This window comes from Sinohyriopsis cumingii, chromosome 1 (assembly GCF_028554795.1).
Source record: "Sinohyriopsis cumingii isolate HCF-2022 chromosome 1, ASM2855479v2, whole genome shotgun sequence".
Lineage (NCBI taxonomy): Eukaryota > Metazoa > Mollusca > Bivalvia > Unionida > Unionidae > Sinohyriopsis > Sinohyriopsis cumingii.
Window position 1 is genome coordinate 133,659,876 of NC_142961.1, and position 27,419 is coordinate 133,687,294.

At 34.5% G+C, this 27,419-nt stretch overlaps 1 protein-coding gene across 1 annotated transcript in view; it reads left to right on the forward strand.

Annotated features, from left to right (window-relative positions):
* Window positions 1-27,419, forward strand: part of LOC149807887 (otoferlin-like) — a 480,268-nt gene that overhangs the window by 379,097 nt on the left and 73,752 nt on the right. Inside the window, exons 37-38 of the mRNA XM_089962251.1 lie at window positions 11,215-11,385; window positions 21,987-22,150. Coding sequence (XP_089818377.1) covers window positions 11,215-11,385; window positions 21,987-22,150 — 335 coding nt within the window. The remainder of the gene's footprint in view (window positions 1-11,214; window positions 11,386-21,986; window positions 22,151-27,419) is intronic.

A 27,419-nucleotide genomic window follows, 5' to 3' on the forward strand; every position in this document is an offset into this window, starting at 1 on the left:
TAAGATTATGTTTCAACTGATCCCATTTCAATAAGATCCATTTCATTTCATAAGATCCCCTTTCCGTATATTCTATTTCCAACAAAATCTTGTAGACTTATATAGAAGATGACAGTGTTTAAAATGATTGAAAAATTAAAGAATTTGGTAACTTTAGGAGAATAAGACATCAGAATGTTCAGCATTTTTTGTAGTAAAATTCTAATAAAATGGTACTATAGTAAGTTACTAATTATGTGAATTACCTGGACTAATCAATTATGCTAATTAAGAGGAAAGCTTCCTGAATGCACAACATTTATTTTTAATGAAGTTATCAAGTATTTATACAATCAAAGGAGCAGATTAAAACAAAATTCCAAGGGATTTTAGTTTTTAGAGGAGTAGGTTCATTTCTTATCTGATGACTAATTTTGTCAGTTAGCGACTTAAATAAATCTAGACTTTGAATGAAAGGGGTGGGGGTGAGTTGGGAGAGGGGTGGCTGAATCTGCCGCTGAGACATTTATCTTGACTAAATATGTGTCTCCAAAAGGGTCAGCTTATTATAATTTTAAAGGTTTATTTTCTTCTTCATTTAAACAAAGCTACTGATGGCAGATTATATATTTCAACCTCTATAGCAGTCCTTTCAATTTCCCATAGTGGTCCTTCCAGCCTCCCATATTAGTTCTTTCAACCTGCAATAGTGGTCCTTTCAACATACCATAGCAATCCTTTCGACCTCCCATAGTGGTCTTTTCAGCTTCCCATAGTGATCCTTTCAACCTCCTATAGCAGTCCTTTCAACCACCCATAGCAGTCCTTTCAAAATTCTATTGTGGTCCTTTCAATCTCCCATAGTGGTCCCTTCAACCTCCCATAGTGGTCCTTTCAACCTCCTACAGCAATCCATTCAGCCTCCCATATCAGTACTTTCAATCTCTCATAGTGGTCCTTTTCAACCTGCCATAACAGTCCTTTCAACCTCCCATAGTGGTCCTTTTCAACCTCCCATTGCGGTCCTTTCAGTCTCCAATAGTGGTCTTTTCAACCTCCCAGGTGGTCCTTTCAACCTCCCATAGTGGTCCTTTCAACAACTATCCTTTTAATTTACCTCCAGTAATCTCTTTAGGAATACTGGTATCTCAATAGGTAGCATGCCAGACTCCCAGAAAGTGGACTACAGGTTCAATTCCTGCCCATACCAGTTCAGGTTATTTGATTTCTTTAATTCTGGGCTAGTCACTTTATGCCTGTTACCTCAGCACTAAGTGGCCTATCAAGTGCTGATATGATCTTAAACACTGACCAACCATTGAACCAAATTAATTCAGATTTTTCCATATATTTTTGCTCCTTTGAACAGTGCACAGATCCAGTTAAAAAAAACTCTTCCACCCTGAAGATGACAGGATGCATGCACTGCATATGACTTTTAAAAGGACAAATATAGTGATTTGATGTGTAGAATTTTATTAGCTTTATTTCAGATTGCCTATTTAGCATCCAGCAAATCTATAGGATTTCATTCTTTTCCTTTTTTTCTTCTTAGTTTTTAGTTGTTCTTCCATTAGTTATTGCCATAATAATGATAGTATGGATGCATTGAATTTAGGTTATTTACCATTTATACTCATTTAAATTTACTTCATAACTGTACAGACCCAGATCTGCCACCATATAAGGTGCTATCAGATTAGGGTCTGTTTGTTAGTAGTAATCAGTAAAACGAGCATGAGAGACCCTGATCTGCCAGTTCATTATGTGATGGCAAATCAGGATCTTTGTTGTTGCAGTTGGAGTTAGTATAGCAATAATAAAATGTTTGAAAATTTCTTCAGACTGGTTATTCATAGTGAAAATTAGATAATGAATAAAATAATGTATCTGGCAATAAAAACATTCAAGGTTTATGGTAGTCAGCCATGTTGCATTGCAAAGTCTTGGATGGTGATTAGTGTTATGTATTTTGGAGGTTAAAGTCACCTCTACAGTGAGGAAGATGTAATTTATTTTGAGGTTGCAACAATGAAAAAAGAGACTAAATTTTATGCAAATACACACTTTGTCATGGTGCAGCTCATGTCAGGTTAACCAGGTACTCAAACATTTTAATGTTTATATGGGTTACTTGAGTACTCAATAAAATGCTTGTTGCATTAATGGAAGTGTCCAAGTAAAATACCACCGACCACATAGTTAATGTGGCAAAACTGTTGAAGCAAATAAAATTATCTTATTTTTAGCATTATACTAGTGCATTATGTTCTTCTCTTTTCCTAAAATGATGTGCCCCATGGATTTAGAGGGTTGGGAACACAGTATCTCCTGCCCTACCCCATGGATTTAGATGGAAGGGACACTTTATCCCAGCCCGGCCCCATGGATTAAAGGGTGGGGGACATGGTATCCATGACCTCCCCCATTAATTTAGAGGGTGGTGGACACAGTATCTCATGCCTTTGGGATCCTGTGTTCATGGCTGCTTTATTTGTGATGATATCCTTATTAGGGCCTCTATTTAAGGGTCAGTATTAGCCAGATGACTGATATAGGCTGTCTTTGATCTCTTGTTTATCCATACTACTCTGCATTGTGTACACTTTAAAAATGATTATGGTACCATATATACTTGCTTATAAGTCAAGACCTGCTAGATCTTGGTCTGTTCCATTTGTTAGGAGTAATCACTATAACAAACAACACCGGTAGACTTGTCTGCAAGCACATTGTGCTTAGGCAGATCAGGATCTTTGTTGTTTGCTGTTTGACTCGTCTTACAAGCAAGTATATAGAGTAACCCAACTCTTTAATTCCAGTATCTATAATTACATTAGCACAGTGGTTGCATTTTCAATATCCATCCAAGCCAGTCCGAGTCAGCTGCCTCTGTGTATCCTTGAGAAAGGGATTTAGCTCCTAATTGACTCAGCATGACATAGCCAGTAACGTGTTGAAGTGCCACTAAAAGCAATTAAACATTAAATCGCTTTTCACTTGCTAGAAATGCAGAATATTTTGTGTGAAATATTTATTTGTCCAAGAAAATAAATGCTGCACACATTTTAGTTGCATTATGAAATTGGTGTATTGCTTATCAATAAATTATGAGATTGCAAAATAGATCAACATTTATAATTTAATTTGGATACTTGATGCTATTCAGAATTTATGGTGTTAAATGTTATAGTCCAGTTTTTATGAAAAAAACAGGTGAGAAAAGATGTCCCTTGAAACCAGTTAAAATGCATCGATTAATGTTCATGCCAAGCATATGTACAGTTATCATGGTTTTATTTGGGTTGTCCACCTCCTCAAAACACCTCTGTTAAAAGCCCCCATGCTAACCTATCATATTTCTTGTGGGATTTTTTGTACATTAGCTGAAATTTAAAACTCTCAACCCAGCCAAGTGTTCTAAAAAGGTGTTACAGCTTTTTATAATCATCAAAATCTACAAAACCATACTGTTTTACTCTTTTCTCCATTCTGAGCATTAAAAGAGTGAAATGAGAAAAAACTTTTTTCTATACCATCTATACTCCCTTTTAAGTCCAGTCAAACTGCAAACAGTAAAGATCCTGATGTGCCCTAGCATAATGTGCCTGCAGATCAAGGCCTATCTTGTTTGTTCTACTGATTACTCCAAACAAACTGCACAGACCCAGATGTGCTGGAGCATTATGAGATGGCAGATGTGAGTCTGTGCTGTACAGATCTCTCATCTCAGTCAATCATCTCAGTCAAGCAGGTTTCAATCTCATCTTGTCTATATGTGAGAAAGCTTGCTAGTAGCTTCCCATGGGTCAATTGTTCTTCTCAGGTTCTTCCTCCGGTAAATATAATATGCCGGTAAATATGCCGGGTAGCAGCCATGTGTGGTCTATTATGAGCTGAAAAACGATGTTAGGCTACAAAAATCCAAACCAGATCAGATGGGTTAAGAAAGAGTCATGAATTACAAACTTTATCAAGAATAACATTTATATGAATAGGACATAGTTATGCAAAGAGAAGAAAGTCATGTAAATTTTTTGCCCCACATGTGTCAAATTCATTAAACAGTTGAATTATAATAATGCCAAAATAGTATAACCTACACTTATAAACTGCACAATAATGATTTTTTTTTTATTGCTAATATCAGCACTGTGGTAAGAAGTGTTTTGGTTTACAAAATTATTCCATTATTCCCACATGCATCTAAGTTATGACAAAAAAATAAAATTGAAATGTAAAATTTTAAATACATTCATATTGATTTTATTGTCTGTAAAAGTCAGTTTGAGCAGTAGTTTCCAATTCATAATTACCATATATACTTGCAAATAAGTTAAATCCAACTGCAAGCAGTATAGACCCTGATCTGTTATCACAGAATACACAGTCAGATTAGGGTTTGTGTTGTTTGTTCTGCCAATTAAGCCTAACAAGCTGTATCATGATCTACTAGTGCATGATATGATGGCAGATCTGGGTCTATGTAGTTTGCAGTTGGTCTCGACTTATCAGTGAATATGTGTGGTAAATCTAAATGTGGGTTACACGTTGTCATGTTTCTTGCCTTTGATATGGGTAGGAATATTTTTATCTTCATTTTTTTGAACCGAACCAATGATATCCAGTTTTACTAAAAGCAATGTAACAGAGCAACTTTACACTTTACCAGAGGATTTTCTGTAAAATACATTGCTAATAATCTCCTTTATTAATATTAGACTGATTTCAACTTTAATTTGTCGAACAGAGTTTCCGACACACATGAAAATGTGATGGAAGGTCTCACATTCGGCAGCCAGAAAGCACATTACGTTACACACCAGTTTGAGATTTTAGTAAATTCTCAGAAATATGATTTTTTTTTCACACAGCTCATCCATGTACACAGATTCAAAATGCAAACTATTCAATGGGTTCTTTTTTTGACATATCAGAATACACAGACCCAGATCTGCCATCTCATAATGTGCTTGCAGATCAGGATCTGTTTTCTTTGTTCAACTGATGACTCCTAGAAAACTTAACAGACCCATATCTGCCAGACCATAATGAAATGGTGGATCTGGGATCGTGCAATTTGTAGTCAGGCTTCCCTTACAATCAAGCATATATTGTAAGTTATTAAAATTGTGCACGCATGCATTAATTACTGAAATTATCCTTGCTATATTCATTTATAGGTTTACTGAAATGGTTGAATTCTCGCTTTTAATGGCATTTTTAACACTTATTTACTATATTATACATTTACTCCAGCAGCATTTTGCTTTGAAAATACTTACTGGTATAATGGACTTTTGTTTTTGACTTAAATGTCTACGTGGTCTTTAGTATTATATAGTCAAGTTTTAAGCATTATGGCATATTAGTGTATTATTTTGACATTTTAATATGCTTGTAAAAAATGCAAACCAGTATCAGTTTACAAAAAATGGATCTTGTATCGAGGATGAAAGGTTATTGAGGCCTCCATACATCTTTGTAGATGCCAAGTTTGTATTGTTATCAGAAACACTGTGACATTTAGACAGATGTTACAGGGGTGGTTAGAATATTGCCAGGACTTTCAAATGTGTTCCTCTTTTTATATATATATATATATATATATATATATATATATATATATATTCTCTTTGTCATCTATCCACATTTCATATTTCTGTATGTCACTTTTAGTAGTTGCAACTGAGTTATATCTTTTGATTATATTGGATATATATTTGTATCAAGGGATTGCTTACACAGTTCATAACCATCTGCTCCCTCTCTCTCTCAGATTAGTGGTCACAATTTTATTGTGCTATATGATTGTGTTGCTTTTTATATTAACATGATTTCTGGACCGTTAAAATCATCATGCTATTCCCCATTTTCAATTATGTACTGTAAAATTCAAATCATCATGCTATTCCCCATTTTCAATTAAGTACTATAAAATACAAATCATCATGCTATTACCATTTTCAATTAAGTACTATAAAATTTAAATCATCATGCTATTACCCATTTTCAATTAAGTACTATAAAATTCAATTCATCATGCTATTCCCCATTTTCAATTAAGTACTATACAATTCAAATCATCATGCTATTACCCATTTTCAATTAAGTACATGTACTATAAAACTCAAATCATCATGCTATTTCCCATTTTCAATTAAGTATTGTAAAACTCAAATTATCATGCTATTATCGATTTTCAATTAAGTACATGTACTATAAAATTCAAATCATCATGCTATTACCCATTTTCAATTAAGTGCTATAAAACTTAAATCATCATGCTATTACCCATTTTCAATTAAGTATTGTAAAACTCAAATCATCATGCTATTACCCATTTTCAATTAAGTACATGTGCTATAAAATTCAAATCATCATGCTATTACCCATTTTCAATTAAGTACATGTACTATAAAATTCAAATCATCATGCTATTACCCATTTTCAATTAAGTACATGTACTATAAAATTCAAATCATCATGCTATTACCCATTTTCAATTAAGTACATGTACTATAAAATTCAAATCATCATGCTATTACCCATTTTCAATTAAGTACATGTACTATACAATTCAAATCATCATGCTATTACCCATTTTCAATTAAGTACATGTACTATAAAATTCAAATCATCATGCTATTACCCATTTTCAATTAAGTACATGTACTATACAATTCAAATCATCATGTTATTACCCATTTTCAGTTAAGTACTATACAATTCAAATCATCATGCTATTACCCATTTTCAATTAAGTACTATAAAATTCAAATCATCATGTTATTACCCATTTTCAATTAAGTACTATACAGTTCAAATCATCATGTTATTACCCATTTTCAATTAAGTACATGTACTATAAAATTCAAATCATCATGCTATTACCCATTTTCAGTTAGGTTTTTTTAACTTTCAAATCATCATGCTATTACCCATTTTCAGTTAAGTACTATACAATTCAAATCATCATGTTATTACCCATTTTCAGTTAAGTACTATAAAATTCAAATCATCATGTTATTACTCATTTTCAATTAAGTACTATAAAATTCAAATCATCATGCTATTACCCATTTTCAATTAAGTACATGTGCTATAAAATTCAAATCATCATGCTATTACCCATTTTCAATTAGGTTTTTTTAACTTTCAAATCATCATGCTATTACCCATTTTCAATTAAGTACTATAAAATTCAATTCATCATGTTATTACCCATTTTCAGTTAAGTGCTATAAAACTCAAATCATCATGCTATTCTCTATTTTCAATTAAGTACATGTACTATAAAACTCAAATCATAATACTAGTCCCCATTTTCAATTAAGTACATGTACTATAAAACTCAAATCATCATATTATTCCCCATTTTCAATTAAGTACATGTACTATCAAATTAAAATCATCATGCTATTCCCCATTTTCAATTAAGTACTATAAAATTCAAATCATCATGCTCTTACCCATTTTCATTTAAGTACTATAAAACTCAAATCATCATGCTATTACCCATTTTCAATTAAGTACTATAAAATTCAAATCATCATGCTATTACCCATTTTCAATTAAGTACTATAAAATTCAAATCATCATGCTATTCCCCATTTTCAATTAAGTACTATACAATTCAAATCATCATGCTATTACCCATTTTCAATTAAGTACTATAAAATTCAAATCATCATGCTATTCCCCATTTTCAATTAAGTACTATACAATTCAAATCATCATGCTATTACCCATTTTCAATTAAGTACTATAAAATTCAAATCATCATGCTATTACCCATTTTCAATTAAGTACTATAAAATTCAATTCATCATGCTATTCCCCATTTTCAGTTAAGTACATGTACTATAAAATTCAAGTCATCATGCTATTCCCCATTTTCAATTAAGTACTATAAAATTCAAATCATCATGCTATTACCCATTTTCAGTTAAGTACATGTACTATAAAATTCAAATCATCATGCTATTACCCATTTTCAATTAAGTGCTATAAAACTTAAATCATCATGCTGTTACCCATTTTCAATTAAGTACATATACTATAAAATTCAAATCATCATGCTATTACCCATTTTCAATTAGGTTTTTTTAACATTCAAATCATCATGCTATTATACATTTTCAATTAAGTACATGTACTATAAAATTCAAATCATCATGCTGTTACCCATTTTCAATTAAGTGCTATAAAACTCAAATCATCATGCTATTACCCATTTTCAATTAAGTACATGTACTATAAAATTCAAATCATCATGCTATTACCCATTTTCAATTAGGGTTTTTTTAACTTTCAAATCATCATGCTATTACACATTTTCAATTAAGTACTATACAATTCAAATCATCATGTTATTACCCATTTTCAATTAAGTACTATAAAATTCAAATCATCATGCTATTCCCCATTTTCAATTAAGTGCTATAAAATTCAAATCATCATGCTATTACCCATTTTCAATTAGGGTTTTTTTAACTTTCAAATCATCATGCTATTCCCATTTTCAATTAAGTACTATACAATTCAAATCATCATGTTATTACCCATTTTCAGTTAAGTACTATAAAATTCAAATCATCATGTTATTACCCATTTTCAATTAAGTACTATAAAATTCAAATCATCATGCTATTACCCATTTTCAATTAAGTACATGTACTATAAAACTCAAATCATCATGCTATTGCCCATTTTCAATTAAGTACATGTACTATAAAATTCAAATCATCATGCTATTCCCCATTTTCAATTAAGTACATGTACTATAAAATTCAAATCATCATGCTATTACCCATTTTCAATTAGGTTTTTTTAACTTTCAAATCATCATGCTATTACCCATTTTCAATTAAGTACATGTACTATAAAACTCAAATCATCATACTATTCCCCATTTTCAATTAAGTACATGTACTATAAAGCTCAAATCATCATACTATTTACTATTTTCAATTAAGTACATGTACTATAAAATTAAAATCATCACGCTATTCCCCATTTTCAATTAAGTACTACAAAATTCAAATCATCATGCTCTTACCCATTTTCAATTAAGTACATGTACTATAAAATTCAAATCATCATGCTATTACCCATTTTCAATTAAGTACTATAAAACTCAAATCATCATGCTATTACCCATTTTCAATTAAGTACATGTACTATAAAATTCAAATCATCATGCCATACCCCATTTTCAATTAAGTACATGTACTATAAAATTCAAATCATCATGCTATTCCCCATTTTCAATTAAGTACATGTACTATAAAATTCAAATCATCATGCTATTACCCATTTTCAATTAAGTACTATATTTATATTAGGACACAAGTTTTTAGTAAAAGTAAAAAGATTTAAATTTTCTCTAAATTGTATTAAAAGTCATTTTTCATTAAATTATATTGAAAGTAATTTTTTATTAAAGTATATTGAGATTAAATTCATTTATTTTGGTATTACAATTATATACTATTTAATAAAGATTGTGCTCTTATGAGCTAAAAAGCAAAACTCTCTTGCACTATATATTTCCCTTGTATTGTAAGTCAGGAAAAAACTACACTTGGTAAATTGTGTAGGTAGCTGAACTAACAAATTCCAGAAATTCCCTCTGAGTGTGTAAATGAGCTGATGTGGCAAAATTGTCTGTCTAATGATGTACATAGACCCAGACGATAGTCTGTAAGAAATGATGAAGCCTCATTTTGAGATTCTGGCAAAACTCAAGAACTAGACGTGTGACCATATTTGTCTGCGTCCTAAGAGACTGTGTATAAAAAGTGAGGAGACTTGTTGATGAATCAGTCTGTTCATCGGAATCTCAAAGAGGCTTGTATCATTACAGGTAAGATTATCATCTATGTAATACATTTTTTTTATAGAGTATAGGATTTTTAGTGTTAAGATGTTAATTTAACATCAGTACGTTGCAACATTTGATTATTTTAATATTTCTTTTGCTATTCTTTAATATAAATGTATTGGAAAGTTAATTGTTTGAAGAACTTATATTTACTTGTAATTATATTATTGATTATAGTATTAAAAAAACCGACATTCGCCACCAACTTCATACTCAGTAATAGTTAATTCAGAAATAAAACAATCTTTAAATAATAGAATTTAATATGTTGACAATTTAGATTAAATTCAGTAAAATATATTTCTATTAAATAATTGTGGTTTTAGTCTGAAATATTGAATTTTAGATTCTTTAGCTATCATGAATTTATTCGTTGTTTAATTATCTGTTTTATATTCTAAAAGGCAGAAATTATACAAATGTATGATGTTGGTAAGTGAAGGAATGTTGTAGTTTTATATGTATCTCTTATATCTGTAATTTAAGTTTATGTAGATTGATATTGGAATGTAATTTTATATGATGCATATTTCAATAAAGTTAGTCCGTTCATCAGAATCTCAAAGGGGCTTGTATCGTTACAGAATGCCTTCCCCATATGTAGCCATATCTATGCCGTCATAAGTGACACCACTTTCATGAGAGCTTGAACTTCTCTCTCTTTCTCTATCTGGTCATGGGAAACAGCATTACTAAGAGTTTATGAGACAAACAGTCTTATAAAATATATAAAATTCAAATTGATTATTAAAATCTCTCATTCAGTTTATGAATTTGACCTTTGACCTAGATGAAAAAGATCCGGATATGCATAACTTCAAAAAATGTTCTTCCATTCTGTGTGTGTTTGTGTGTATGTGTGAGAAAGAGAGAGAGAACAATTTATGATATTAATCAAAATACATCCCAGTTTCCAAACATTTCAATTGCTTATTTGAAAGAAGATGCTTAATGAATTACAATACGCCAGATAAAAGTTGTATATCCAAGAAAAGGATCAAAGCAGGGATTACAGTACGAAAATGTTTCCTGAAGCAGTTTGGATGATTTGAGGCCCAAGGGTCAGTCTTTTCTGAGTATTCCAACAAACATTTTCACAAAGCAAAGTGAAATCATTATTCTTGTGTGATAATTTAAGAAGTACTTAAATTTCATAATTAACTTTTTTTATAAAAATTTCATATCAAAGATGTGTACTTATACAAACGTGGTAAATTCTGATGTTTGCGTATGGCTGGCATAACCTAATCATAAAATCAGCCAATAATATAACAACCTGAAATTAAGAAACCCAAAAATCTGCATTTATATTTTTAAAAAATTAAGTCTTAAAAATTTATCTTTTTCAGGTGTTTCGAGATAGAGGCAACATTCCCAATGGAATCTCTCCTGACAGTCCAGGTTTACGACTGGGATCTCATAGGAATGGATGATTTAATTGGAGAGACAAAAATAGACCTGGAAAATCGTTTTTACAGTCGTCACAGAGCTACCTGTGGTATTGCACAGAAATATGACCTGTAAGTTTAATATCCCAAAAATATCATTCCATTACAAAACACACTCCAAGGTTTAAGCTAACATAAATTTTATGTTTGTCATCATCAGATATTTATGAACCATTTTTTATATCCTGATTATAGCAAAATAAAACTGTAAATAAATTCAGTAAAGGCCAGCTAAAATAGGTAAATATAATTAGCCCATTAATTAATGGCACTCAACAGATTACATAATGTTGTCTTTTGTGGCAATGTACATCTTGTCTAAAGAAGTTAAAAATGTAAACGAAGTTTCAAAAGGGGGATTCATAAATACAGTCCATTATGAGCAGGCATTCTTTATGAGCAGGTTTCCTTGATATGGTAATATCTATAATATGTTTTGCTGTAACTTTATACAAATTAAAACTAAATTTCTGCTGGTTAGTATAATTTAATTTGATGTGCATTGTTAACTTGAGTTCGGTTTTCTTGCCTTAAGTACAGCAACTCATGTTAATATTTGGTGATAGGCAATATCTTTCCACACATTGGTCTATCTGTCTGATAGGCAATATCTCTCCACACATTGGTCTATCTGTCTGATAGGCAATATCTCTCCACACATTTTTCTTTCTGTCTGATAGGCAATATCTCTCCACACATCGGTCTATCTGTCTGATAGGCAATATCTCTCCACACATTGGCCTTTCTGTCTGATAGGCAATATCTCTCCACACATCGGTCTATCTGTCTGATAGGCAATATCTCTCCAAACATCAGTCTGACTGTCTCATAGGTAATATCTCTCCACACATTGGTCTTTCTGTCTCATAGGCAATATCTCTCCACACATCAGTCTAACTGTCTGATAGGCAATATCTCTCCACACATTTTTCTATCTGTCTGATAGGCAATATCTCTCCACACATCTGATAGGCAATATCCCTCCACACATTGGCCTTTCTGTCTTATAGGCAATATCTTTCCACACATCAGTCTGTCTGTCTGATAGGCAATATCTCTCCACACATCAGTCTAACTGTCTCATAGGCAATATCTCTCCACACATTGGTCTTTCTGTCTGATAGGCAATATCTCTCCACACATTTTTCTATCAGTCTGATAGGCAAAATCTCTCCACACATCTGATAGGCAATATCCCTCCACACATTGGCCTTTCTGTCTGATAGGCAAAATCTCTCCACACATTGGTCTATCTGTCTGATAGGCAATATCTCTCCACACATCAGTCTAACTGTCTCATAGGCAATATCTCTCCACATATTGGTCTATCTGTCTGATAGGCAATATCTCTCCACACATCGGTCTATCTGTGTGATAGGCAATATCTCTCCACACATTGGCCTTTCTGTCTGATAGGCAATATCTCTCCACACATCTGACAGGCAATATCTCTTCACACATCGGTCTATCTGTCTGATAGGCAATATCTCTCCACACATCGGTCTATCTGTCTGATAGGCAAAATCTCTCCACACATTGGTCTATCTGTCTGATAGGCAATATCTCTCCACACATTGGTCTATCTGTCTGATAGGCAATATCTCTCCACACATCGGTCTATCTGTCTGATAGGCAAAATCTCTCCACACGTTGGTCTATCTGTCTGATAGGCAATATCTCTCCACACATTGGTCTGTCTGTCTGATAGGCAATATCTCTCCACACATCAGTATATCTGTCCCTCTTAAACCCACTGATGTTACAACAAACCTGATGAAGCCATGTAAACAACTAATCCTTCACACTTAAAATATACAGACAAACCAGATGCTGTTTATACTCACTTATAAGCCCAGTCCAACTGAAAGCAATGTAACCTTGACCAGCCTTTGCATATTGTGTCTGTAGATCAGGGTTTATGTTGTTTATTTCTTCTGATTACTCATAACAAACTGGATAGACCCAGATCTGATGGAATATTATGCAGTGGCAGATCTAGGTCTGTGCAGTTTTTCATGGTATTTTTCTCCTAATTTGACAAGGCTACACATGGCATATTTGGTGCAAATGTTAGGAAGATAGCAGACAAAAACTGTAACCTGCTTTGAGTTTCAAAATTAACCTCGTTACATTGTAGTTCTCCTCCTACACTTTGATCAATAGTCATGCAGCAGGTTATTAGGAATTGGATGACCAATACAAGGAATTGGATGGCCAATGCAAGGGATTGGATGGCCAATACAAGGGATTGGATGGCCAATACAAGGGATTGGATGGCCAATACAAGGAATTGGATGGCCAATACAAGGGATTGGATGGCCAGTAGAAGGAATTTGGATGGCCAATACAAGGAATTGGATGGCCAATACATTATTAGGAATTGGATGACCAATACAAGGAATTGGATGGCCAATACAAGGGATTGATTGGCCAATACAAGGGATTGGATGGCCAATACAAGGACTTTGGATGGCCAATACAAGGAATTGGATGGCCAATACAAGGGATTGGATGGCCAATAGAAGGAATTTGGATGGCCAATACAAGGAATTGGATGGCCAATACATTATTAGGAATTGGATGACCAATACAAGGAATTGGATGGCCAATACAAGGGATTGGATGGCCAATAGAAGGAATTTGGATGGCCAATACAAGGAATTGGATGGTCAATACATTATTAGGAATTGGATGGCCAATACAAGAAATTGGATGGCCAATACAAGGAATGGGATGGCCAATACATTATTAGGAATTGGATGGCTGATACATTATTAGGAATTAGATGGCCAATACAAGGAATTGGATGGCCAATACAAGAAATTGGATGGCCAATTCAAGGAATGGGATGGCCAATGCATTATTAGGAATTAGATGGCCAATACATTATTAGGAATTGGATGGCCAATATATTATGAGGAATTGGATGGCTGGTACATTATTAGGAATTGGATGGCTGATACATTATTAGGAATTAGATGGCCAATACAAGGAATTGGATGGCCAATACATTATTAGGAATTGGATGGCCAATACATTATTAGGAATTGGATGGCTGATGCATTATTAGGAAATGGATAGCTGATACATTATTAGGAATTGGTTGGCTGATGCATTATTAGGAATTGGATGGCTGATACAAGGGAAAAGTGTTGTTGTATTTGTTTGTATAAAAATGCATGCCTAACTTCAAACAACATGGACTCAGATATTCCAGAGCAAAATAAACAAGTATCAGTAGCTCAGGGTCTATGCTATTTGTGTGTTTTCTTAAAGTTATGATGTCACATGACTAGTGTAGACAATGATCTTCTGTTGAATTATTCAACATTACAGGATGGGTCTATTCCATTCCACATTGAATGCATTGCATTTTATAGTGTGTGCAGTTTAATATTTTTTGTATGCCAATATGTTAACATATCATTGTGTCAATCTGATTAATCAAAGTTTTGTGCAATATTCTCATTTCTGAATGGCTGAAGCCTTGTGAATTTTCCTTGGTTGCTGTCCAGATTTTTTCTTCTTCTTTTCTAGTATTGCTATCAATTTTCCAGCCATTTTTCTGATCGATTGCCCAAGGAGCATTGAAAAAAAAGGCTTCATCTGTCAGAATATGGGCAATTTACCCAACAGGGGCTAATTACAAAAACACTAATAGTGGGTGGGAGGAGGCAGGATCCAAACCTATTACTAACACACACACACACACACACACACACACACACACACACAACACACACACACACACACACACACACACACACACACACCCTTGTTCCCTACTTCATACTGGCATGGTTTTTGAGCGCTTATTGTAATACTTCATTTGATGCAACTTTGCTTGTTTGAGGTTCTCCTGTGTGAGGAAAGAAACTTCCTCCAGTTTGTTTCGCATGTCCGCAACGTTCTGATTGGTAGTATGTACCTTTTGACAGCATGATCGTTCATCCACAGCTGTCTCAGTATGGTGATTGGGCTATGTATAGTCCTCACATACAAGTATTCAAAGGGAGAAAACCCTAAACTCACTTGTGGTACTTAACGATAGGTGAAAAGCATGCCAGGAATGTGCCAGACCCAATCTATGGGGCAGCCTTCACACAGCTTCTTAAGCATGTTTTTCAGAATCCTGTTAAACTGCTAGACCAGTTGGTTCACCTCTGCCATCATGTGAATTGTGAATTGTGTCCCTTGATGGGTCAGGATCTCATCAGGCACTTCGACTCTTTACCAAATCCCAAACAGCACTTCAGCAACAGTTTCCGAATCAATATTATGCAATGCGACAGCCTGCGGATAGCATGTAGCATAATCTACAACTGTTAAAATATACAGATTTCCTTATGACGATGCAGGTTTTATCGGTTCGATCAAATCCATCGCGATGCGTTGAAATGGTTCATCGATAAGGGGTGTACTCCCCAAGGGGACAGGTCAATGATCCGTTTTTAGTGCCATTCTCTGACACTTGTCACAGGAGAGACAAAACTGCTTAACATCTCTGCAGCATATTTAATGCAATTGTGCCAGAGTTGCATCTTCCTGCTGCAGCTTCCTCAATTCGGCCAGAAGTATGTTACTGACAGGTGTTGAGGTAACTTCCATCAGTGTCGGTTTCATCTCATGACTCTTGGACCTGGTTTCTGCAGCACTCACAGGCATTGGTGTGCAGGTTTTGGGATTCGGTTGTGCCAACACATAATGACATCTGAGGATGGCATCATGTGATAGTCCATCCAAGCACGCAGCTTCAATTTTCCCCTTCATGTATGGTGAATCGAGGTCAATGACAGCCACTGGCAATGAGTCACATGCACTGTTCGCGTACTGGACCTCAGTTACCTCCCCTGTGTAGTCCTCAGGCTTAACATACTTCTTGTTTACAAGGGCAGGAATGCTGAACCCACTGTCATACAAGAGGGTGGCACCTTCTCCATTGACAGTTGTGGACACTAGGTTTGCTGGTTTACAGTTTGCCTCCAGCTCACACTCCTTCCTAGTGATGGCATTCACCTGGGTCTGCCTGCCCTTGGGACAGTCCCTTGCAAAATGCCCCTGACAGTTATGGACAGCGAGCTCTCCCTCAACCACATGGAGCAACTCAGTGAGTCGGGGTTGGTGTGTACCCCCAGAATCTCCACTCTTTGAGTGTGGTGCTTGTGTAACACACAATAGTGTAGAACATGGTATCTTTGAATTACAGTGGAGGACTAATCCTTCTCACAAAATAGTTGCTTGGATAAGGATTAACTTTTAAAGTCTCACTGGCTTTTCTTGCTTGTTTATTTAAGACTACCGGTAATCTTTAGTTATTGTGCAGTTTGACCACAGCTGACCAGAATACGAAAATAGGGCATGTCACAGGGAGAAATGGCAAATCTCTTTGCAAATTTCACACGCACTGGACCAGGAAGATCGATCAATATTTAGTGAAAACAAAGCTTTAAAAATGCCATGAAAAACCTCCCGATTTTAGGTCCCAATCTCTTTTTTTATTTCAGTCTCCCTACTTGCCTTTTGAAAGGTTTATAGGTATTCCTTATGCCCCATTTTACAAAACTACGGTAATTGTGATAATATTATGGAATAAAAGGCATTTACACATCAATGTACTGATATAGTTGTATAGCCGACCCCCCCCCCCTTCTTCAAGGCCTTTATTTTTTCCTAAATTATTTGTCTGATATGTGAGTACTGGTACACATGGTACAATGATTTCACATTGTTTTCAGTAGAGGCTTCGACAGTTTGTATCAAATGATTTCACATTGTTTTCATTAGAGGCTTCGACAGTTTGTATCAAATGATTTCACATTGTTTTCAGTAGAGGCTTCGACAGTTTGTATCAAATGATTTCACATTGTTTTCAGCAGAGGCTTCTACAGTTTGTATCAAATGATTTCACATTGTTTTCAGTAGAGGCTTCGACAGTTTGTATCAAATGATTTCACATTGTTTTCAGTAGAGGCTTCGACAGTTTGTATCAGTGGTAAACCAGTCTTTTAAATTTCAATATCGGACTCACATTGCTGCCCATCAGCTCACTGCCAATCTATTGTCAGACTGTCTCAATACAGCTATTGTCACATTGAGGCTGTATTTCAAAAACAGACTGGTAACATGTTGAATGCAAAACCTTGGAGAAGTTTGATTTGTGCATAATTGATAAATAAAATTTCCTGTTCTGAATATTAAATATGAAACTAATAAAAATTTCATGAAACCAGATTTGTTAGAGGCATGTTTAAAAGACAAAAATGCTTAGTTTTATTATTAGCTGGTGAATTTTACATTAACAGAATTCAGTATGGACATTCAGAATGGAAGATTGAATGAAAAGCGTGGACAGATGCTAACCCTGTCATCTTACTTCCATCCAGTGAGGATTTTTTCCATCCATTTTGAAAGTCTGTTCCAGAAGACCTCTAAAAATCACAAAGGTCTTTTCTCATTTTGTGTTGCAATATTTTTATGGGAAAAACAACAAACTACTTAGAAGAAAACCACAAATCCTGATATTTTAACTCTATGAAGTCTATTAACTAAATATATAGAATTTGCCATGGGGAATATGTAGATAAATCAAATGTAAGTTTATATATATATATATATATATATATATATATATATATATATATATATATATATGAATGAATTTCTGTATAGATTTGATAATATCAGACTTTCTCATAATATTAGGACAACTTTACCACATGATCAATAATTTCTTCAAATTCATTAATTTTTTCATCTTTATTCCCTGTGCCTGAAATCCCTGTGAAAATTGACTTTCAGCATATTGTCTGTGTGACCTATACCTAAAAATAAACCAAAAGTTATATCTATAAATCTCAAGCCCCCCCCCCTCCAACTGCTGCCAGTCTTCCCACTCATACAGTTTACATGTTTAATTCTTAAACAGACTTTTTATAAGATTGCCAAATTATGTTATGATGTATATGTGTTACCAATTTTATTTCCAACAAAAAAAAACTAAAGTAGTCCATGATCCACATTTGTCAAACTTTTTGTCTGGCATTCATATTGGATAATGAAGAATTCTATCAATTTTGGGGTAAAAAACTCGAAGATAAAACTCACTGACTAAAGAAAAAAAAATGATTTCCACAAAATAACTAGAGTTTTCCACCATCTGCAGGTACCAAACTTTGCTGATGCCTTGCTAATCATGTAGATTTGGGGTTAAAAGGTCAAGGGCAAGGTCACTGACTCATAGAAAAATAATGGTTGCTGCATAATATGATAAGTTATCCATTAACTACATTTGACAAACTTTGTGGATACCTTGTTAATCATGTAGATTTTGGGTTAAAAGGTCAAGAGCCAAGGTCACTGACTCAAAGAAGACTAATGATTTCTGCATAGTATGTTGTTGTCTATTATCTACAATTATCCAAAATTTGTGCATGGCTTTCACTTGTGTTAAGGAAGAAGCCAAGCAATGCTGGGGTTGTATGGTCCAAAAGTCAAGACCACTGTGGCTTAAAGAAGAAAATGGTTTCATACCAATAACTTGAGTTCTCCACCAACTGCATTGACAAACATTGTGAGTGACTTGCACTAGTGGTAAGTTTTGATCCTATAAGTTTTAGGTCAAAAAGGGCCAATGGTTAAGGTCACTGTGACTAAAGTCAGAAACATTTTTTGGTACAATAACTTGAGTTCCCCACCATGTACAGTTCCCACACAGTGTAGATGGCCTGCACATAGGGTAAGGAAGATGCCTATAAAAATTTGTGGTCACCCTCAATATTATAGCCTGGTGGGAGTGGAAGATAGAATTTCAACAGAGAACTGAGCAAGAATATTGGTAAGAAATAATGCAATATGAGCCCCCTTAGACAAGAAAAATAGCAAATTTAATCAAAACAAATTAATGGCAGCAATTCCAATTCAATCTAAATTATGTCAACAGAATTTAATATCAGTGTCTAATTTGGATTTATTTCATCATAATAATGAGTGGTGAAAAGAGTGCAATGTCCATGACTGATTGCATCATCTTCCTCCCTTGACCGTGTATCATCATCTTCCTGTTTCCTCCAGCCTTCCTATTTTTTACGCTTCACCCCCTCCTGTATTTCCTAATCCTTTATTGTAAACTCGTCACTTCTTTTTTTTTTCTTCTCTGACTTCCTTCTTTGAACTGTCCTGTTTCTCACCAGAAAGCCATTCGTTAAAGGACAAAATCACCCCTAAATTTCTATATGTACCACTTTCTACATCTACATAAATTCCCTCATTTACGTTACTCAGAAGCATACAGGCTATCCACACTGCATAAATTCTGAACTAATCCGATAGAATATCACCCTCGCTTCACAGTGACAGCAGTATATCTAACATTAACGCATATCTTTACCTACTCTTACCACATGCTCAATTACTATTGCATAAAATTCACAGAATTCTAGCTCACAGCAATCCCTAATTTACAAGATTATTTAAACATTACAAAATCAGATATAAATATGTGATTACTGTTAACTCACGATAATCAGTATCATCCTAACAGACAAAGGAAATTATTTGATATAACCCTATGAAATCCTACACATGAAAACTTGGATAGCATGCAATCGTTAATTCTATCAATGAACTAGTAACAATAAAATTAAAGAGATAAATTGCATAAACACTCTAGCATCAAAAGATTTCCATGAAACTTAATAAATTATACATAATATGGATCCTAGTCATATAAAACACATTTGCATAAAACAAACAATAAAAAAAAATAGAAAATTACGTGGAAAATTAAAATTTGGTACCTTAATGCTGTTCTTTTTCAGAAATTGTGCATCCTAGCACTAAATCCTGTCTTTTCTTATGAGACAGCCATCTGGTCCCCCATTTCTTGTTTAATGAGGAAAGCACTATTCTCTTTAGGCTTCCTCAAATTCAAACTACTCTCTCTCAGGAATTTTAAGACTAAAGAATTTCTACCAATGTCATCACTTTAAATTCACATTAGTTCTTAAGTGTACGCCTTAATTTACTCTGCCCAATTGTACACAGATAATCATTTCTTTCATCAGATCTTAAACAGCTTACAGTGCATATCAATTTTTCTTTGAAAATGATAATTTGACATAGGTTCCTATCAAGCGGTTATGGTTCGTAGCTCAAATGTTTACTTTCTCAGGATAGTGTAGCAATGCTCTGTTTGAAAATTCACTGAGTCATAAATGCTAGCCTTTCAAGTTTTAATACTGACACGGGGAGGGGGGTGGGGGGAGAAGAAAGGTCAAAGTGCCCCTTCACAAAGACTTTTCTGGCTTAAATGTGATTAAATATTAATGCAACTTTAAGGTTCAGTACTCATTCAAAATTTAACACTTTACAGAGATCATCAGTAGTAAGTGCTTTTTCATTAGTGAACTTGTAATTAAACTGATGTCTAAATTGTTAAAGACACTGCCAAAAGGGAGATCAACCTACAACCTACAAATAAAGTAGGTCCCCTCTTTTCTAAGTGACATCTCCATACAAATGAAAATGCCATAAATATTTTCACAGTAATGCTGTTTTTTGTACAGCCTGGAATAGGGACCCATGCATAGGTGTTATACCTATACATATATATTCTTAGCAAGTTAAACAAATTTCCCTGTAAAACATTTAACTTGTCCTAGGCTTTTATGTAATGTATATTTTCAGCCGCATATTTTGGCACTCTTGGGGTTAATCGATATCCACTTTCTAGTCAGTCTCTTCATGATGTGGTCAGTCTGACCTATCATCGGGACCACAAAATTTCCTGAAAATTTCCTGTCTGTTCAATGGTCACCCAAGCAGAGATCTATTGCTGTCCCAAAATGGCAGAAATTGATTGAATTTATATCCATTGCAAATGAGTTGTCTGTCATACAGGAAATGTTTATATTGCATACTAAATGCTCTGTGAACCACACAACTGACTGTATGGAGTTAAAAACTTTTATAAAGGCTGGTAAAGTGGCATAAATTTTTGATCTTTATAGAGACACTTAAATACTTAACCAGTGAAGACCATCCATAGTCATGGGGGTTGGGAATGGCTTTGTTTTCAAAATTTTCTCTAGAATTGTTTTATTGCTTCAGTTTTAGGGTAGTCTTACAAATATTTTAAATTTAATTCCTTGTAAATTGACATCTTTTTCATTTTCTCTTGCTTTCTTCTGTCTTAATTTCCAGTATGTCTTCAAGTGTTGTAATTTGTGGAATAAAATTATGAAACTTCAGCTATATATCCATATAGATATATGAACGATGGTGGAATGCCAGAGTTGCATCCAAAAGGGTACAGGTTCAAATCCTACAATTGGACCAGCCTTGGTCATCTACTTTTAGTGTGTCCTTAGACAAGAGACTTTATTTCTATTGGCTCAGCATTAAATAACCTACCTGTGGTTATGTGCTATAAAAAACCAAACCAAAGGAACACACATACATAAAGGTTCATGGTACCTTGGTTTAAAAGCTCAGTGGTGTTGTAAACTATTTGTTAGACTCATTTGTAAAATCTGTGCATTAACTGAATCATTTAAAACTGTTTCTTTGGGTTCTATTTGAAAGATGTAATTCTTTACTATTAGCCACCATAAAAATCTAAAACAGTTGCACAAAACAGAGCACTTATGCAATGCAAATTGATGTTATCATTTTAGGCATGGTTACAATGCTTGGAGAGACCCCATGAAACCAACCCTGATTCTGGCCAAATTATGCAAGGATGGAAAAGTGGATGGGCCACATTACCAACCCAGCCAGGTGAGAGTTGAGAACCGAATATTCAAGGCACCACCACTGGACATGGATGATGACGATAATGGTAAGAATTTTACTAGCAATTACATGACTTTTCCAATGACATCTTGGCATAAAAAGGTAATAATGCCAATTCCAAAACAATGGCTTTGACTGATTACAGTTACAATCTCTGAAATATAGAATTAATTATGATTTAATGTATTTTCCAAATTTAAACAAAATCTGAGGAATAAAGCTTTTAGAATCAGGGTTCACATCACTGCCATGACCAATAACAGCAATAATAATAATAATAATAATAATAATAATAATAATACATAAACTAATTAATCAATTATATAGTATTCTGATTTGTAATGAGACTTCACCTTCCCTGAGAGACCACATTTTTTTGGCAGAAGGGATGGTCTCTCAAGATGGGTTTTACCATAGTAATAATAGTAGTACTGTGGTAGTAGTATTAGTTGTAGTAGTATTAGTAGTAGTAGTAGTGGTAGTTATAGTAGTAGTACTATAGTGCTTCCTCTTCCTCAAGCTGATCATTAGAGTCATTGTACTGATTTAATGGCTATAGTGCTGGACATGTGACCAGAAAGAGAAGTTTGATTATTCATTCAGATCAGACCAGATCTGCTACCATGGTGTTTCATTGGAACTTTACTTGTCTGATCACATTATTGACATAAAACACCACCTGAAACCCAACCAACATCACGGGAGTTGTGAAAGTGTCGGATAGTATAGATGAGTGCACCTTACATTGGCATCTGTCCCATCAAAGTTGTATCATCTGTCCCATCAAAGTTGCATCATCTGTCCCATCAAAGGTGTGTTCTCTGTCCCATCAAAGTCGCATCATAGGTCCCATCAAAGTTGCATTATCTGTCCCATCAAAGTTGCATCATCTGTCCCATCAAAGTTGCATCATCTGTCCCATCAAAGTTGTATCATATGTCCCATCAAAATTGCATTAGCTGTCCCATCAAAGTTGCATCATCTGTCTCATTATAGTTGCATCATCTGTCCCATCAAAGTTGCATCATGATAAGATATAAACTCACAAAGAAAAGATATATAATGATATAAAACCATTTCATAATTGGCTACTTATCTTCAAAGAGGTACATTTAAGTGAAATATATTACCTGTAAATAGCAATAATGAAACAAAATTAAAGCAATTAAGTGGTATTCATGACCATACCTGGATTATAGAAGAGACGTCTGTAGACTAAGTGGTTTTTGATTTATGAACCAATGTAATAGAAATGACTATATATATATATATATATATATATATATATATATATATATATATATATATATATATATATATATATATATATATATATGCATACACACACACATATAAATATGCACATATACATATCCACATACCAAATATACTCACTTACAAGACAAGTTCAACTGCAAACAGCATAATGCACCAGCAGATCTGGTATCTGGGCCTGTGCAGTTTGTAAGGATTAGTTAGTTGAACAAAAGACATAGAACCTGATCTGCAGGTGCACTATGCTGTGGCAGAGCAGGATCTTTGTTGTTTGCAGTTTGACTGGACTTATAAGTAAGTATATACGGTAGATAACCTGACACAAAAAGTACACAAAATTATATCTATCACAGACAGGATAAGACAAGCAAAAGACATCACTCCTTATAGATCCTTCAGTTTATGCTATAAAGCAGTTATGGTAATGAATTCCAATTTATTATGTAGTACCGTATATACTCCCTTATAAATTGAATCAAACTGCAAGCAACAAAGATCCTGATCTGCCTTAGCATAATGCACCTGTAGATCAGGGTCTATCTTTGTTCTACTAGTTACTCCTGACAAACTGTACAGACCTAGATCTGCTGTTGTATTATGCAATAGGCAGATCAAAGTCTGTGCAGTTTGCAATGGGACTCAACTTATAAGTGAGTGTATATGGTAGTAGTTCGTATTTATAATATGCTTCATTGTCATTCTCATTGTAAGGCAGTATACTCATTCATGTCAACCATCCATTAGTGATGTGGGGATGGGGGGGGCTCAACAAGATTGTTTGTGGAGACTAAAATCTGACTTCAAAGAAACTGATCATAAATTAACCAATAATCTTTAATAAAGATGGCTTAAACTTTCTTATTAAGGCATCGGTGTGTAATAACTTCCATTTCTTCAACATCTCTGGGTTGCCTAATATCATTGCTTGAGTTTTTCCATTTTGCCTACCTCACCTGTGCAAATTAGCTTCATGGGTTCTCCTATAGCACTGCTGAAAATGGCTAGCAAAGATAAAATCACCATAACTATTGTCAGTAAATAAAGTAATGATGATTGTTTATCTCTTTACCTTTTAATCACTAACATGACAATACGGTGGATAAAATGCCCAGAAGTTTCCATTAGCATTAAACATGAAACTATGCAAATCATGACTGTTTAGTTTAAAAGAAAGGACTACAGCCAGAAATCACATGTTAAGACAAGTTTCCCTCTGTCTCTTTTTCTAACCAAGTATTCACTGGAAATCATTTCGTTATATAAATGTTTTTGTGTTTGGCAATAAAAAATCATGCATTTTATGTAACGCATTGTGATTCAGCAGGTGTAAGTGTAATCAATGGCTGCCATGGACAGTGTTGTAATGACGGCAGCAAATATCTTCAGATTCTATTTTTTGAAAAAATAAGAAGTAATAAATGAAATAACATCTACCAACAATAATAAACAATACTGTACTCTTTTTTTTCTACCATCATTCCATAGAAATCACCATTATCTCTTGGCCTTTAATGCTTTTATTGTAAAGAGTTTTGCAGTCTTGGTTTTAATATTTTGCAGTTATGTCTACTGAAGTTTTACTGGCATCCAAGTGTTCGTCAAACATATAAAACTTATTTCAGTTTTCATAATCCACTTACGGTGTGTTTTCAGTACTTCAGCATCAAAGCTGTTTACTTCTTGATCGGTTAAAAGTTATCATCAAAAAGCACTATATCACAAACAGCTTGTAATTTAGAGTATATATAGAAAGACTATATATAGAAAGACTATATATAGAAATAGCCTGACTTGAGTGGTAGTCGTCATTCTACTGAATGGTTTTTGTCATCCACCTTTGCTGCACTGTAATACATATTTAAGTGATTTGTTTGAGTGTGAGCTTTTCCTCTTAAATTTTTCCAACTAATACCTAGGTAGTGGTACTCAGTTGTTGTTACACTTCTCCATCTAATACCTAGGTAGTGGTACTCAGTTCTTGTTACACTTCTCCATCTAATACCTAGGTAGTGGTACTCAGTTCTTGTTACACTTCTCCATCTAATGCCTAGGTAGTGGTACTCAGTTCTTGTTACACTTCTCCATCTAATACCTAGGTAGTAGTACTCAGTTGTTACACTTCTCCATCTAATACCTAGGTAGTAGTACTCAGTTGTTGTTACACTTCTCCATCTAATACCTAGGTAGTGGTACTCAGTTGTTACACTTCTTCATCTAATACATAGGTAGTGGTACTCAGTTGTTGTTACACTTCTCCATCTAATACTAAGGTAGTGGTACTCAGTTGTTGTTACACTTCTCCAGCTAATACCTAGGTAGTGGTACTCAGTTGTTGTTACACTTCTCCATCTAATACCTAGGTAGTGGTACTCAGTTCTTGTTACACTTCTCCATCTAATGCCTAGGTAGTGGTACTCAGTTCTTGTTACACTTCTCCATCTAATACCTAGATAGTGGTACTCAGTTCTTGTTACACTTCTCCATCTAATACCTAGGTAGTGGTACTCAGTTCTTGTTACACTTCTCCATCTAATACCTAGGTAGTGGTACTCAGTTCTTGTTACACTTCTCCATCTAATACCTAGGTAGTGGTACTCAGTTCTTGTTACACTTCTCCATCTAATACCTAGGTAGTGGTACTCAGTTCTTGTTACACTTCTCCATCTAATGCCTAGGTAGTAGTACTCCGTTGTTGTTGCACTTCTCCATCTAATGTCTAGGTAGTAGTACTCCATTGTTGTTGCACTTCTCCATCTAATGCCTAGGTAGTGGTACTCAGTTCTTGTTACACTTCTCCATCTAATACCTAGGTAGTGGTACTCAGTTCTTGTTACACTTCTCCATCTAATACCTAGGTAGTGGTACTCAGTTCTTGTTGCACTTCTCCATCTAATACCTAGGTAGTGGTACTCAGTTCTTGTTACACTTCTCCATCTAATGCCTAGGTAGTAGTACTCCGTTGTTGTTGCACTTCTCCATCTAATGTCTAGGTAGTAGTACTCCGTTGTTGTTGCACTTCTCCATCTAATGCCTAGGTAGTGGTACTCAGTTCTTGTTACACTTCTCCATCTAATACATAGGTAGTGGTACTCAGTTGTTGTTACACTTCTCCATCTAATACCTAGGTAGTAGTACTCAGTTGTTGTTACACTTCTCCATCTAATACCTAGGTAGTGGTACTCAGTTCTTGTTACACTTCTCCATCTAATACCTAAGTAGTGGTACTCAGTTCTTGTTACACTTCTCCATCTAATGCCTAGGTAGTAGTACTCAGTTGTTGTTACACTTCTCCATCTAATACCTAGGTAGTGGTACTCAGTTGTTACACTTCTTCATCTAATACCTAGGTAGTGGTACTCAGTTCTTGTTACACTTCTCCATCTAATACCTAGGTAGTGGTACTCAGTTCTTGTTACACTTCTCCATCTAATACCTAGGTAGTGGTACTCAGTTCTTGTTACACTTCTCCATCTAATACCTAGGTAGTAGTACTCAGTTGTTGTTACACTTCTCCATCTAATACCTAGGTAGTGGTACTCAGTTCTTGTTACACTTCTCCATCTAATACCTAGGTAGTGGTACTCAGTTCTTGTTACACTTCTCCATCTAATGCCTAGGTAGTAGTACTCAGTTGTTGTTACACTTCTCCATCTAATACCTAGGTAGTGGTACTCAGTTGTTACACTTCTTCATCTAATACATAGGTAGTGGTACTCAGTTCTTGTTACACTTCTCCATCTAATACCTAGGTAGTGGTACTCAGTTGTTGTTACACTTCTCCATCTAATACCTAGGTAGTGGTACTCAGTTGTTACACTTCATCATCTAATACATAGGTAGTGGTACTCAGTTGTTGTTACACTTCTCCATCTAATACTAAGGTAGTGGTACTCAGTTGTTACACTTCTTCATCTAATACATAGGTAGTGGTATTCAGTTCTTGTTACACTTCTCCATCTAATACCTAGGTAGTGGTACTCAGTTTTTACACTTCTCCATCTAATACCTAGGTAGTAGTACTCAGTTGTTGTTACACTTCT